The following is a 14,835-nucleotide window of genomic DNA, read 5'->3' as shown; positions in this document are numbered from 1 at the left end:
ATAACATCGAAGTTATAATAAACGTTTATATTCATTTTAATATTTGTGTGTAGTGTTTCTGAAGTGCTACTTTCGATTCAATATAGTTTATTTGAAATATGAAATGAAGGTTTTTATTTAATTTTTTATTATTCAATACCATTTTATGTTTTTCGATTATATTTTGGTTGTACATAAAAAAAATACATCAATTTGCTTTTTTAGTAAGTAAGTATAACACTATTTTTAATAATTAGTTATTAAACAACAACAATAAAAAATAGAATGGAAGTATGAGATATGATTGTTCTATTTAAATATCTCTTTTGTAGTATTAATTAAAATACATTTGAAGTTTGTAATTTCAATCAAGTTTTCTTTTATTTCTTTTTTTTAATTATAATTAGGTTTTTATTAAAAGGTTTAAAAAACCCTTTTTTCTTTTTCAAACAAGAAATAATTATTGTCTAATATGTCTATCGCGTCACAACTAAATGCCTTTGTTCCTACTGTTAATACCTCTCATATTGTATCTTTTATCTATGATAATAATAAAGCTAAATTTATTGATAGATATACATTACATAGAGGTGCATTAGACTCACTAAATCATTTATTTAAAAACCACGAATTGTTAAGTGAATGGAAAGCATCATTATTTGGAGATGAATCAGAACAGTGTAATAGAGACATGTTAACGGATAGTCAAAATAAAGAATTATCAAAAAAAATATCAAACTTCTTACCTTATTTAAGTCAACACTTCTTAAATCCAGAATGTGGACCAATTATTGAATATATGATTCGTGTTTATTCTATTAATACAGTTGGTGCTAATGAGTTAATTCTTTCATTCTTATCTCATTATCAGAATCCATTATTTATTCGTTTATTGTCTTTATCTAAACCAACAATATTTACTAATTTTATTAATTTAGATAGAATTAGTAGAAGAGATTTTGTTATTCATTTAACTCAATTCCCAACTACACTTTCTACTTTAATTAATTTTTATATTGATCATCCTATTCTTATTCATAATGCTCGTTATAGTACTTTTATTTGTACTTTATTAATTAGTATTGCTCAACAACAAATTATATCTGAAGTTGTTTTAACTACATTACTTTCAGTTGTTCTTCAATTAATTAAATCAGATTCACCAAAGCTTACAGTTGTTGCACTTTCATTATCTGCCCAAATTCTTTCAGTTCATACTTTGTCTGAATCGAAATTTTCTTCATTATTATTAGTCCTTCATAAATATACTGCAACTTCACATCCAAGTCAATTTATTTCAGTTTTATGTATTGGATGTAAATATCAATATTCAATGAAAATATTCCCACAACAAATTCAGACATTTTTATTAAATTCAGTTCAAATGGTAGTTTCTACTTTAATAGCTTTATCTAAGAAGAAGTGTGACTTAGGAGATTTTGTTTTACTTTGTCTTCAAACATTAAATAAAGATTCAATCTCATCAAAGAAATATACAGAATTATTTGGTCCTATTGTTAACAATATTCAATTAAATGAAAGACATCTTATTATTATTGTTAAACACATTTTTGATGTAAGTAAAAGTGTTAATAAAGGAAAAATTAATTATGAATACTTTAATCTTCTTAATAACTTAGATAGTAAATATCCACAAGAGTTTTCTGTTGCTATTAATGAATATTTTAAACAACCTGATGTTTCTAATGTTGAATTAGCCAACCAGTTAAAAGAAATATTAAATTCTTCAATGAACATGCCATTGTTTGAAGGGTATAGTTATATTGGAACTATTGCTACAGTAAAGAAAACAGGACTAATTACAAATGCAACAATAGCCCAAATTATGACTGCACTAAAAAAATCAGGTGAACAATTTGCTGAAGTAAAATCAGTATTGGTTCAATTATTTAATACACCAATTAAACATTCATTTTATATTGAATTATTCAATGAAGATAATTATGAAAAATTAATTCCAGTTGTATCAGCAGAAATAGTATGTGAACATTTATGTAAGTTTTGTAAATTATTACCAATAGAGGTAAATGAAGTAATGATAAAATACTTATCAAAATTAGAAGTTCCAAGAAAATGGTTAAATGAATTATATGGTATATTTATTCCTGAAAGAGATAACGTTTTACAAACATTATATATTCTTGATTTATATCTTAAATACTTTTCAAAACTAGAAGATTTATTTATTTTAAAAGATATTTATGAATCAATTGGAAGTCAATTGGAATCAACACTTTCTAAAACTGATATTACTTTTAGCGAATTAAATTCGTTATACAATACTATCATAATTATTTTTGGTCAATATATGGAAGTAAATAAATTAAAAGAATTAGAATGTAATAAAAAGAGTTGTGAATTTTTATTATCTGTATTATTATCATTATATAGACAAAATCCTACAATTAGAATTAAAACTTTAATGATTGAAATATTAGTTTTGTTATTTGATACAATCCAATTTAAAAACCTTGGATATAAAAATAATATTTCATATAATGAAATGTTAACTAATATACTCATTGACTCTCTTAAAGAACAAAGTAATTATAATTCATGTATTACAAGTTTATTTGTTGAATTAGTTCAAGGAGATTGTTTCCAATATATTGAATATCTTAAATTATTACCATTTAATATTGCTTTAAATTCTTACAATAAAAGTGAAAAAACTAAAGAAGAAACTCTTAAAGGATTAATTGGAACTACTCATTACATTTCATTTTTAAATACAATTAAATCTACTTTATCAGAAAAGGAAAAATCAATTATTATTCAACAACATTTTATTTTTGTGATTAAAGAATTAATGAAAGAAAGTTCAAAAGAAAGAACGTATGGGTTTGATTGTTTAAATGAAATTGGTAAACTTGCAAAAGGATATAAAGAAAATAATATTATAATAGGAGGAAATAAAGTATTAAAATCTGAATATTATTTGAATTATATTACTGCTATACAACAATCAAAAATTGAATTAACTTCATCAAGTAATTTTATTACAACATTTAATAATGTTTATTTGAATAAAATTAATGAAAAATATAGAGGGTTATTTGTTGATCATGTTATTGATGTAATTAATAAAGACCATTTATTATCATCACAAGAAAAAATGAAAGTATTAATGTCATTTGGAATGAGAAGTATTGATAATATTATTGGAACAATGAATATGTTAAATGACTCTGATGAATTGTATGATAGTCAATTTGAACAAAAAGTATTAAGTGAAGTAATAAAGTCAATTGTACAAACTAAATATGTTGGGGCATTTGTTGGAAATAAACAATTATTTGATACCTTTAAAGAAATTATTCAAATGAGTAATGGTGAAAATGTGGTATTAATTTCTTCATTAATGAATGAAGAAATGTGGGGAATGATGGATGATATTCATCAAGAAGAATTCCTTAGAATATTATCTGTAGAACACAAAGATAAAAGATCACAAGTCATCAATAGATTAAATAAAATGCTTAAGATAACTCCATTTGATTTAGTTAACAAAATTGTCATGAAAATTATAACAATGATCAATACAAAAGAGTCACTTCAAAATAAACAATTAAAGAAATTACCATCTGTTGTTATAGAAACAACACTAAATGAAAGTAATGACAAAAAAATGGAAGAAGAAATTATTGAAAATAATAACCAAGGAAAAGAAGATGAAAGCATTATGAATGAATTACAATTTATGGTATTTGTTTTTGAATCCTTCTTTAAAGTACATAAGGGTTCATTAAATAATATTAACTTTGAAGATAATGAATTTAATAAAACATTTAGTGAGAGTATTAAAAATATTTCTCAATTAATACAAACCACTATTAAATTACCACAGTGCTATCATACAGACTATCTTATTAATATTGAAATGAATAGTTTAATATATACAGTTGGATTTGTTTCAAAGTATCTCACATTTATTTCTACAGCTAAACCTATTGAACAACCAAGGAAAAAAGGAACTATTATTGTAAGATCAAAACATGATACATTCCAAAATAAAATTAAAAAAATGACTGAAGATCTCGCATCAAGTATTCAAGTTTTAACTGTTATAGATGTTATTTATGAAGTTATTGAAACATTTGGAATGACTCCAGCAATTTATAATGGAGCTATTACACTATTATCACAAATGATTGCATTATTCCCAACATTATTTGTTGAACATTCAGATAGGTTTGTCAGAGCTTTATCTAAAGAAGAAATTGTTGGAATTGTTGTGCAAAAATTAATTCCACATGTAATATCTTCTATTAGCTCAGCACAAGGACTTCCAGCTACATCAATCGTTGAATTATTATCAATGATTGTTGATAATTATAATCAATTACCATATCATAGAAGAAGGGAAATCTTTTTACAATTATTTAAAGAAAGTAAATTATCAGAAGAACATCTTTCTGGAGTGATAGTCTTATTGATAGAAAATGAAGCAGATAACGTTTTACCATTTATTTATGATGTTTTTAGAGAATTAAATAATGACAAAGTAATTAAATTACTTGCTTGTATTATTGAAGATGCTTGTCAATTATTACAAGAAAATAGGGAAGGTATATTTGCTGGATATCAATTAAAAATAACAAAGAAAAACGAAGTAGCACATTTATGTATTGATTTTGTCAATGGACAAATTACTAAAAGAGAATTTATTGCTAAGTGTATGAAAACTACTGAAGATGTTAATATTCAACAAAATTATACTATTCTTTTCAAACAAGTTATTGAAATGTTAAATAAATTTGATTGTACTGATGAAAATGATTCTAATACTATTGTTGCAGATAAATTACATGATATGGTAGATAATATTTCTGATTTGTTTAGTATAACTACACTCATTCGAGCTGTTGTTTTCTTATTAAAACAATCAAGTATTCGTGTTAAAAGAACTGCTTTACTTATTTTAAATCAAAAATTAACTGCATTAACACCAGAAGAAATGAGTATGTATGAAGCAAGTTTCTTAAATGCTGAAAATGGACTTATTCATGTAGTTATTAAAATTCTTGAAAATGTAGATAAATTAAATCCAAGTAGTGTAGACAATGATGCAGAACAAGCAACTATTCAAACAGGAGTTTTATTATTAGAAATCTTATTAAGATTTTATGGAGCACAACATACTTCTATATTTATGGACCTATTAAATTATGTATTAAAATGTATTCAAATTAAAGACACTCTCAAAAATATTAAGATTGTTGCTTCTGCTTTATTATGTCTTAGTATATATGCTGCCGAATTAAAAACATCATTGATGCCACAATTACCACAATTAATTCCAATGTTCTTTGACTTATTGCCACATGGTGGAGATGAAGATAGTGTGAATAGTTTAATTAACTCAGTAATATCTTGTATGATGAGTTTTACTAAATCATATGGAAATATTGTACATCCATATATTAATTCTTTTATTCCATTAATATTAGACTCAGAATATACTTCAAATCCAGTTGTTTATCCATTTATTATGGAATTTATGGGTGTTGTTGGTTCTTCAATAGAATTTAGATTAGTTATGTCATTGGTATCTTCTAATTTTAAGAACAAGAAATTACAAAATGATACTTCTCTTGCAGCTTTGTTTGGATTATTATCAAAGAGCTTAAATGAAAACCAAACGTCTATTTCTCAAATGAGAATTAAATTATATCAATTCTTATTTGAAGCATTAAAAACAATACCAAAGATTTCTAGTCCATTAAATATGAAACATTGTAATGATGAATTAATTGGAGTATTTAATTCATTGGTATTAAAATTATCAGATGATACATTTAAACCATTCTTCTTGAAATGTGCAGAAGGATTTAATGAAGTAGTTGGAATAAGTGAAATACCTTCAATTTACATATATACAAAGATTATCTTATCATTCTCAAAAACATTAAAATCCTTATTTGTTCCATACTATGCTTTTGTTCTTAAAAGTATATTAAGTATTTTAAATCAATTGCCTTTAAGTCTTGCAAATGCCCTTGTTCCAGAAAGATCAACATTAGGTAAACGTTCAGCAAATAATATCAAAAAAGGAGATAATGCTATTGTACTATTAGACTCTATTTATTTAAATATTGAATTATTACAAACATTATTCCAAAATGATAATTCTAACTTTGTTGATTCTCAAAAAGTTGAACAATTGTTACCAACAGTTAATTTGATTGATCTAATGCATAACTGTTATAAAGAAGAAGATGATTACTTTGATTTTATTACTAAAAGGTTGTCTCCTTGTTTATGTCAATTTGCATTATGTGTACCTAACCAGGTTTGTTGGAAACCTTTGAACCATCAATTATTAATTCAAACTCAACACACTGATTCAATTGTCCGTTTAGCAGCACTACATTGTATGATTCATTTGTGGGATACTATTGCTGCTGACATTGTTTACTTACTCCCAGAAACTCTTCCATATCTCACAGATCTTATGGAAGACACTAATCAAGAAGTTGTTGAAGCAGCAAAAGAATTTGCTCAAATAGTTCAGAAACACTTAGGAGCTGATTCTTTACAGAAGTATTTGAATTAATAATTTATTTTCTTCTTTTAACTTAATTATTTAATTTTATTAAAAAAAGAAAAAAACAAATAAAAATCGAAATCAATCAAACTTTAATGAGTAACATTCACTTTTAATTTGCATACGAAGAAACCATCCATATTTTGGACGTGTGGGAAGAATCTTTTTGCCATTTTTACTGATGGATGGAAACGATATTGTCTATGGTTAACATATCCATCTTCTCCAACACCATCTTGTAAAGCAATAGGCACAACTTTAACATTTCTTTTCTTTAAAGCGTAATCAATTACTGCTTCGTTCTCTTCTACAGTAATAGAACAAGTAGAATAAACTACATACCCACCAGTCTTGCTTTTTGGATTTACTGAATCAATGGCATGTAAAATCAACTCTTTTTGTATTCTTGTGCAATCCTTAATATCCTGTTCACTCTTGCTTAACTTAACAGCCGCATCACGTGAAATAATACCCAAACCCGTACAAGGAGCATCAACTAAAACACGGTCAAACTGACCCATCACCTTAGGGAACTCATGTCCATCATAATTTGTAATTATAGTATTTGTAATTCCTAAACGATGAACATTACCAATAACTGCTTTAAGACGATCTTTACTAATATCATTTGCAACAAGAACACCAGTGTCTTTCATTAATGCAGCAATATGAGTTGTTTTACCTCCTGGAGCAGCACACATATCCAAAATTTTTTCATTTGGTTGTGGTGCTAAAGCAATAACAGAAACCCAAGATGATGAACTTTGTAAAATATATTGACCAGCCAAATACTCTGGAGTAGCACCAATAGGGACTTGAGAGTCATAAACAACTAACCCGGATTTACTCCATTCAACCATATCAACATTAACACCTCTATTAATTAATTTTTGAGCAAGTTCTCTCCTTCTTGATTTTAATGTATTTACACGAATTGTAACTGGTCTTGGTGCTTCATTTGCTTCCATGAAGTCAACAGCTCCTTTTGGCCCAAATAAGTCTACGACCAATGTTGCTAAAAATTCATTACATGAATAATATGTTTGCATATCTTGAATTAATAATGAGATATATTCTTGACGACTTCTTCCTTCCTCATGTCGGGCTTTAAAATCACATAAAACAGCAACAATTTCTCTAATTCGAGTTCCAATAGTAGCTACATCCCCTATCTCTTGTGCATGAATAATTTCTTGTCCACTTGGAAGTGTATGTCTTTGTTCAGCAGCGATATTTGTTTGCATTTCTTCAGCAGCTTCTGCTTTAATTTTTGCTTCCTTTAAATTGGTTTTCTTTGCATTTTGTTCGAATGGAGTTTCTTCTTCACTAAACTCGTCTTTAATGTCTTCATCATCAGATGGAAAAAGTTCTTCAGCAGGTTCTTCTTTTACTTTTTCTTCTGGTTGATGTTCTTCTTTTACTTTTTCTTCTGACTTATGCTCTTCTTTTTCTTCATTATTTTTAATATTCTCTGTTGGAAGGCTTTCCTTTACTTCTTCAATTGTTTCAACTTTTTTGATATCTTCAACAACATCTTGGGTTATATCTGATTTTTTCACCTTATTATCTTGTGATGTTCTTTTCATTCAACACAATCTTTTCAATCCATTTTTTGTTCCACAAAACCCTATTTATTTTTTTGATATTAGTTTTAATTTTTTATTTTTCTTATAACATAAATAATATAATTGTTATAACACTTTGTTTATATACGAATCTTGTTTATAAGTACAAGTGGATTATTGTTTTTGTTATTCAGTCACTGGTTTTGCTTGAGTTATTGACTATTGTCATAAGTTATCATTCTTGCCTTTTATTAATGCTTGAACAAGGATATAATAAAGCTATAATATTATTAATAAATATTACAAACTAACTATAATTGAAACCCAAAATAAATGAATGATAAATAATAGTAAAAAAAATTAAAATTAAATAAAACAAAACCTACCAAACTATTAAATTGGTTTATCAATGCCAAAGACTAATAAGACAAGCAGACAAACAGTTTTAAATACTGCCTATGCACCAACTTCAGGTGCTTCTAAAAAGATTACTGTCAATGGTAAAACTGTTACTGTTACAGCTAATACTCACGTTGGTAAATCAGCCCCAAGAATGAAAGGAAAAGTTGAACACAAAGGAGCCGCTGCTGAAACTAAGAAACTCGAAGCTGCTATTAAAACATTGAAAGGCCAACATATTGGAGGAATCGATGAATGTGAAATGATTCAAAAGAAAGATGGACAATATAAAATTACTAACTGGAAAAACCCAAAGATTATGTGCACTAGTGAAGGTGGAGTCTTCTTTGTTACTGGTGCTAATAAAGTAGAAGAAATGACTGAAGAACAATTCAACAAAGCCGCCCAAGCTCAAATTGAAGAAATTACTAAACAATTTGCTGCCCCAGCTGCTGAAGAAAAGAAGGAAGAAGAAGTTAAAGAAGAAAAGAAAGAAGAGGCTGAAGCCCCAGCTGCTGAAGAAAAGAAAGAATAATTCAAATAAAGATATTCTTTTCTAATAATATTATTTTTTCTTTTTTATTTTAACTTAAATTTGTTATAAAAATACATTTTCAATTAAAAGAGACTACTATGACACTCATATTATCTTTTCCTTCTCTTATGAAGGATTGATTTCTTAAAGTAGATGATTTTTCTTCAACATTCATTTCAGAATTCATTACTGCTTCTATTTCATCAAGTCTAGTAGATGAGTATATTTCTTAAAAAGTTTAGATGAAGGAAAACAAACTGAAGTACTGATGATATTCCATCAGATGTTAAGACTAAGGAGGTGATATCATCACTTTCTAGTTCAATTACTTCAGGAATACATGTTAATGGTGGATGGAATTTTTTATCGCCTAATGATCTAGTAACTGAAATCTGTCCATTTACTCGAAGAATGCCACCATTAAATTCAACAACACCACCATTTTTTTTAATGGATGAAACTTCTTCTAAACAAGAAGTATTTTGGTCATGTGTTAATTTTTTGAGTTTTCTTTTTTTTAAAGCAAAAGCTGTTGAATCACCACAATGGACTACTGTAATTTTATTACTATAAATTAAGGCTAGTGTTGCAGTAGTTCCTGACTCTGTTGATTTAATAATGGTTGAATGAACTTGTTCAAAAAGGGTTATCCAGTCGAATTCTTCTTCTAAATGTTTTATTTCTTCTTTAAATAATTTCGCAGCTAATTTTGCTGCATCAGAACCATTGTGTCCATCGAAAATACCAACTAGATCTATTCCTTCTTTTACATTTCCTGCAACAAGCACTTCATCTTCCATATAATTTCTCTTACCAATAGTGAGAGAAACACCTATATCATGTGATTTAGAGAATGTATATTCCTAACACTATTAATACGTCAAATTTTTTTTTAAATTTCTTAAACAAACAAAATTATAAGGTTCACCTGAAATTTGCTTACCAGTTGTACCTTTTGGAATAAATATTGACCAACTCTTGTTTGGTAAGATACAACTGTTGACATGAAGGCATTGTTTATTTCCATTGAAAACAGGTCTCTCTCTTCCATAAAATGAATTTCCTCTTGTTCGAGGTCTTTTTTGATTATATTTTGCTTCATCAGAGATATCAACTGATTCAACTATATGAATAGAAACACCTCTTGTAATATGATTAATTTCTCTGTTTTCACCCATTAATTTTTTTAGATTATTTTGTTCTAATGTTTTTCCTTTTTTTAGATAAATTTATAAAATTTTAAAATTTTTCCTTTTTTTTATTATTTAATTCTTTAATCATTTTTTGTTCTAAGAATTTTTAACTCTGCATACCAAACTTCTTTATTGTATTGGGCAAGTACTGACTGAGATACAATAAGTTCACGGTTTTGGTATTGAATTTCTTTCAATAATGTGTACATATCATTATAGGAATATACATCTTCTTTAGGAGTTACTTTTTCTTGTGTTTTCTCTTTTAATGAAGAAGACGTAATTTTGTTTTGATACATATCTAGCATTTCTCTCAAATTTTGTAATTCATTTTTAATAATGTTTCTGTGTAATATTTTTCTCTTTCTTTCTGTGTATTAAATTATCTCAAAAGTACATAAACAATTAAGTAACAAACTTTGTTTAATTGCTTGCAATGAATTATTTTCAGTTTTTTCCATTTTGTTAAATTCATAGTATTCAAACTTTTATGTGCAATTGTCTTTTCATCTGTAAAGATGTACGAAGTGTCTTTTCATTATAGAACATGAAGAAGTTGTATTATAAAAAAAAGGAAAAACCGAAAAAAGAAACTAAAAAAAGAGTCAAGAATAATTACTCAGATGTGTTCTCGTTCCAGAATAGATGTCTGTCGTTGTGGGTTTTGTGATGGACACTTTTCTATTCCAAATATTCCAAAAGTATTACCTTGTACTCATGTAATATGTAGAGATTGTATAATGTCATTAATACAATCCCAAAAATCACATAACGAATATTCTGAAGAAGAATCTGAATTATATTGTCCTCAGTGTCATAAGTTTATTCAATTACCTTTTGGAGCGCCAGAAATACTACCAACTCCTTACAAACGAATTAAAAAGGTTTTTGAATTTGCACAATGTACTGATGAAAAAGGATGTGAAAATAAAGCATTAGGATATTGCTTTAATTGTCAAGTAAATTTTTGTGTTGACCATTCTTCTTTACACGTTAAACGAAAACATTCAGTAGAAGTCTTTAAACCTGGAAAATTTTGTTTGGTTCATATGAAATCTGCAGAAATGTATTGTTATACATGCCAATGTGTTATTTGTTCAGTTTGTCAAAGAGATATTCATCGGAAACATAATATAACACCATTGTCATTATTTTATGCCCATTACATGAAAGGTCCAACATTACCGAAGTTATATCAAAACTTAAGAAAACTTTCAAATTGTTTAACAAAAATTAATTCATTATCAGGTGTTGATGATTCAAATGAAATTATTTCATCTTTGGAGAGTATTAACTATTCACTAAAAATTAATGCACACAGTTCCTTTTCACAAAAAATTGAAAATACTGCGATCATTATATTACCTATTAACACAACAAAAACAATTTTATTAAAAGAATTATGCATAAATTCATTACATCATCTTCAAATTCAAATATATCCTACAAAACCTATCCCACACCCACCTTCTACAGGTCATTTAAAATACTCATTAACAACTCTTCAAATAGAAGAGTCTCCAACTGAAGGGGGAATTCTTACTATTAGTGTAAATGAAGATGAAATAGTTTTACATGGAGAACAAGAAGGAGACGTTTTAATAAAAATAAGTTGTAAAGGAATAGAAATAGATAATTCACCTATTCGTGTTCGTATTGCACCACCGTTACAAGTCATTTCATCAAATGCCACAAGTGATAAAAATAAAGTTTATATTACATATCTTTGTAGTATTAATGGTGGATATGCAGTAGTAGATAGTGGGAATGATTGTGTTAAAATTATTGGAAATGAATTTATGATATTTGGTGGACGAGGAAATGGAAGAGGACAATTTAAAAATCCTGTTGGAATTGCAGTTGGGGTTATTGGTAAAGAAGAGTGGGTTTGGGTAGTGGACAAAGGGAATAATAGAGTTCAATTATTTATAAAAGGAAGGTATGTGAGGTCATATCAAAAAGAAGGTAAAAGTTCATTAAAAGCACCAAGTTCATGTGTTTATGTACAGAAAGAACAATTGTTATATGTTACTGATACAGAAAATGATAGAATTGCAATATTTGCTCATGACGGAACATTTATAAAAGCAATAGGAGTTGACTTTAATCAACCAACAGACATTAAGGCTATTACAATAGGAAATCAAGTTATGTTTGTTATTGCTGATACAGGAAATAATAGAATTGTAATAACAAATAATCAAGGATATATTATTCAAGTAAAGGGAAGTATTGGAGAAGAGAGAAGAGGAAGGTTTGACCATCCTAATCTTCTTGCTGTTGATCATAGAAGACAAGAAATATATGTTTCTGAAGGAAAAGTTAGAATACAAAAATTTGATTTTAGTTTTAATTATAAACAAACATTTGACGTTCAAGTTGGTGAAGTAACGTCAATGCATTATGATTCATTAAGCGATGTTTTAGTTGTGTGTGGAAAGAGTTGTGATGACATTCATTTATTTACTCAAGATTTATTAGAGTATTATGTTATTTAATAATCTGTTAGAAAAGTCAAGAATAATTTATAATAAAATAAATGATATAAAATAATTATAGTTTCATGTTTTGTTGTAATTTTTATTATTTTTTTATTAAAATTTTATTATACAAGTAATATTTCAATAATCAAAGTTTATACAGACTAAACGATTTTTATTAGTTATTATGTTATTTTTTCATTTTTATAGATTTTTTTGTTATTAGTATTTTTGTTATTTATTCTAAAATTAGACTAGACTTATTTGATTTTATTTATTCTTAAATGCATAAATGAAATATGAATAATGAGTCATAGCTTCATCATACATATAATTATGAACATGAAGTTTATCTATACATATTAGTATTAATTGAAATTTTAATTGATATTTTAATTGAAGGTGATAATAAAAAATCATAATTAATGAAAGATAAGTTATTTTATAAAACAAGAATAGGTGATAGACTATTCCAAACTCATATATTAAAAAGAAAATGAAACATAAATTTATAAACAATTTAATTATCAATTAAAGAATGTTTAAAATATCATAACTAATAAGTAGATCTAACAATCGTACAATAATAGTGTAGTTTGAAATTAAAAGTAATATAAATTTATAATAAATAATATGAGGGATATACAACAACATTTGATCATTTATATAGTTAATATCATTAAACCATTTTAAAAAGTATAAATGAATTAGAGTAAATAATAAAGTAATATTAATACTGAAGATTTGATTAAATTCAGAACAAACAAAAACAAAGAGTGTGTGTACATTAAATTAACTGAATATATGTAAAGAAATGAAAATAAAATATTCAAAGTAAAAATGAAATAAATGAACGAATCAGACATTATTTTTTAAAATATGATGAATATTACATTTAATAAAAATTATTTACAGTAATGAAATTCAATATCATTTTATAATCTTAAAATAAAAAATAAAAAAATACTATAATATGATATTTACTGTTTAATTAAATTCTATTATAATTGATTAGTTTTTTTTTTATTAAATCAAATCTTAAGAACAAAATATTACAAAAGCTTATTATGTCAAAGTCAGAAGTTTATAATAAAATAATACAATTAATTGACAAAATTGGTACAACTGAAATAAAAAATGCAATGAGTTTTATGTTTGCATCTCTTTATGAAAAAATTATTAACATAGAAGTTCAACTTAATTCATCCATAAATTTAATTGACCAACAATACTTAAGAGAAATTGAAGAAATAAACCAAGATAATAAGATTAATGAATTTATTATTCAAAATCTTGACCAAATAGAAACATGGAATGGGTATAATCACGCTAAAGTTATTTATAAAGGAGATTCCATTCCACAACCCCAAGTAGAGCAATGGAAACAAAAAGATAATATTACTGTCGTTGTACTAACTCATAACAACCAATTATTTTTAACATCTCTCCAAAATCCTAGAGAAGAAAGACTTATAGACAGACAGAAGAATGTGCCTATTAGAAAAGTTATTATCCAACAATGGAAAAAGGATGAGAATAAGTACATCAACTATGTTTATGACTCTAATCCTTTATCGTTTTTAGACGGAAATACCAATTATTTTATTGAGTTGGGTCATGGATTCAAAATAGGGATGGACGGAAAAGGAGAGTTTTCCACTGACTTTTTTTGTAAGTATGGTACGTCTCGATTACCAAAGTTAGGTTACGACCATTCTTTGTATATTAAACAAATTGTTGTACTAGAGTGGGATTTGGTTGGGTCAATTCCAGAGATACAGATTTAATAAGTTTGATATTATAACTAATAGAGTATGCGGCTAGTACTTGGAAGTAAGTTTTGGTTTCAACCTAACATTTCCTTCGTCATTGAGCGTATTTTTTAATTAACTTTTACGTATCACATTATTTTGTTATTCTCATGGGTTAGAAAAGAACTTTATAATGAAATAAAATGTCTTAAAGAAGCTAAAGTAATCAAGTCTCTGTCTGAAGATAATCAAATTATGGATATACAATAATGAAGAATCAATATAAATTTAATTATATTCTTTATTTATTTTTATACTAAATAATAATATTATTTAATTTAAATTATAATGATAATAAATATGAA

At 26.3% G+C, this 14,835-nt stretch overlaps 7 protein-coding genes across 7 annotated transcripts; 4 read left to right on the top strand and 3 right to left on the bottom strand.

Moving 5' to 3' along the window:
• Positions 1 to 451: 451 nt before the first annotated feature.
• Positions 452 to 6,556, top strand: ENU1_177960 (HEAT repeat-containing protein; the record flags this gene model as incomplete). The annotated part of the gene is made up of 1 exon (XM_008861392.1): positions 452 to 6,556. One exon carries the CDS (start codon positions 452 to 454, stop codon positions 6,554 to 6,556), a length of 6,105 nt encoding a protein of 2,034 aa, XP_008859614.1.
• An 83-nt stretch (positions 6,557 to 6,639) lies between these two features.
• ENU1_177950 (Proliferating-cell nucleolar antigen p120, putative) lies at positions 6,640 to 8,133 on the bottom strand (the record flags this gene model as incomplete). Its single annotated transcript, XM_008861391.1, has 1 exon — positions 6,640 to 8,133. The coding sequence occupies one exon, from the start codon at positions 8,131 to 8,133 to the stop codon at positions 6,640 to 6,642; it is 1,494 nt and encodes a 497-aa protein (XP_008859613.1).
• A 388-nt stretch (positions 8,134 to 8,521) lies between these two features.
• ENU1_177940 (transcription factor BTF3, putative) lies at positions 8,522 to 9,046 on the top strand (the record flags this gene model as incomplete). The annotated part of the gene is made up of 1 exon (XM_008861390.1): positions 8,522 to 9,046. One exon carries the CDS (start codon positions 8,522 to 8,524, stop codon positions 9,044 to 9,046), a length of 525 nt encoding a protein of 174 aa, XP_008859612.1.
• A 79-nt stretch (positions 9,047 to 9,125) lies between these two features.
• Positions 9,126 to 10,224, bottom strand: ENU1_177930 (protein phosphatase domain containing protein; the record flags this gene model as incomplete). The annotated part of the gene is made up of 3 exons (XM_008861389.1): positions 9,126 to 9,255; positions 9,305 to 9,909; positions 9,958 to 10,224. The coding sequence occupies 3 exons, from the start codon at positions 10,222 to 10,224 to the stop codon at positions 9,126 to 9,128; spliced, it is 1,002 nt and encodes a 333-aa protein (XP_008859611.1).
• A 95-nt stretch (positions 10,225 to 10,319) lies between these two features.
• Positions 10,320 to 10,700, bottom strand: ENU1_177920 (hypothetical protein; the record flags this gene model as incomplete). The annotated part of the gene is made up of 2 exons (XM_008861388.1): positions 10,320 to 10,609; positions 10,658 to 10,700. The coding sequence occupies 2 exons, from the start codon at positions 10,698 to 10,700 to the stop codon at positions 10,320 to 10,322; spliced, it is 333 nt and encodes a 110-aa protein (XP_008859610.1).
• Positions 10,701 to 10,862: 162 nt separating this feature from the next.
• On the top strand, positions 10,863 to 12,737 carry ENU1_177910 (zinc finger protein, putative; the record flags this gene model as incomplete). The annotated part of the gene is made up of 1 exon (XM_008861387.1): positions 10,863 to 12,737. The coding sequence occupies one exon, from the start codon at positions 10,863 to 10,865 to the stop codon at positions 12,735 to 12,737; it is 1,875 nt and encodes a 624-aa protein (XP_008859609.1).
• Positions 12,738 to 13,786: 1,049 nt separating this feature from the next.
• ENU1_177900 (hypothetical protein) lies at positions 13,787 to 14,506 on the top strand (the record flags this gene model as incomplete). Its single annotated transcript, XM_008861386.1, has 1 exon — positions 13,787 to 14,506. One exon carries the CDS (start codon positions 13,787 to 13,789, stop codon positions 14,504 to 14,506), a length of 720 nt encoding a protein of 239 aa, XP_008859608.1.
• Between the last annotated feature and the right edge of the window lie 329 nt (positions 14,507 to 14,835).

Source organism: Entamoeba nuttalli (genome assembly GCF_000257125.1).
Source record: "Entamoeba nuttalli P19 unplaced genomic scaffold asmbl_7941, whole genome shotgun sequence".
In the NCBI taxonomy this organism is placed as follows: domain Eukaryota; phylum Evosea; order Mastigamoebida; family Endamoebidae; genus Entamoeba; species Entamoeba nuttalli.
The sequence above is the reverse complement of the archived record's forward strand: the minus strand, read 5'-3'. Positions and strand labels throughout refer to the sequence as shown.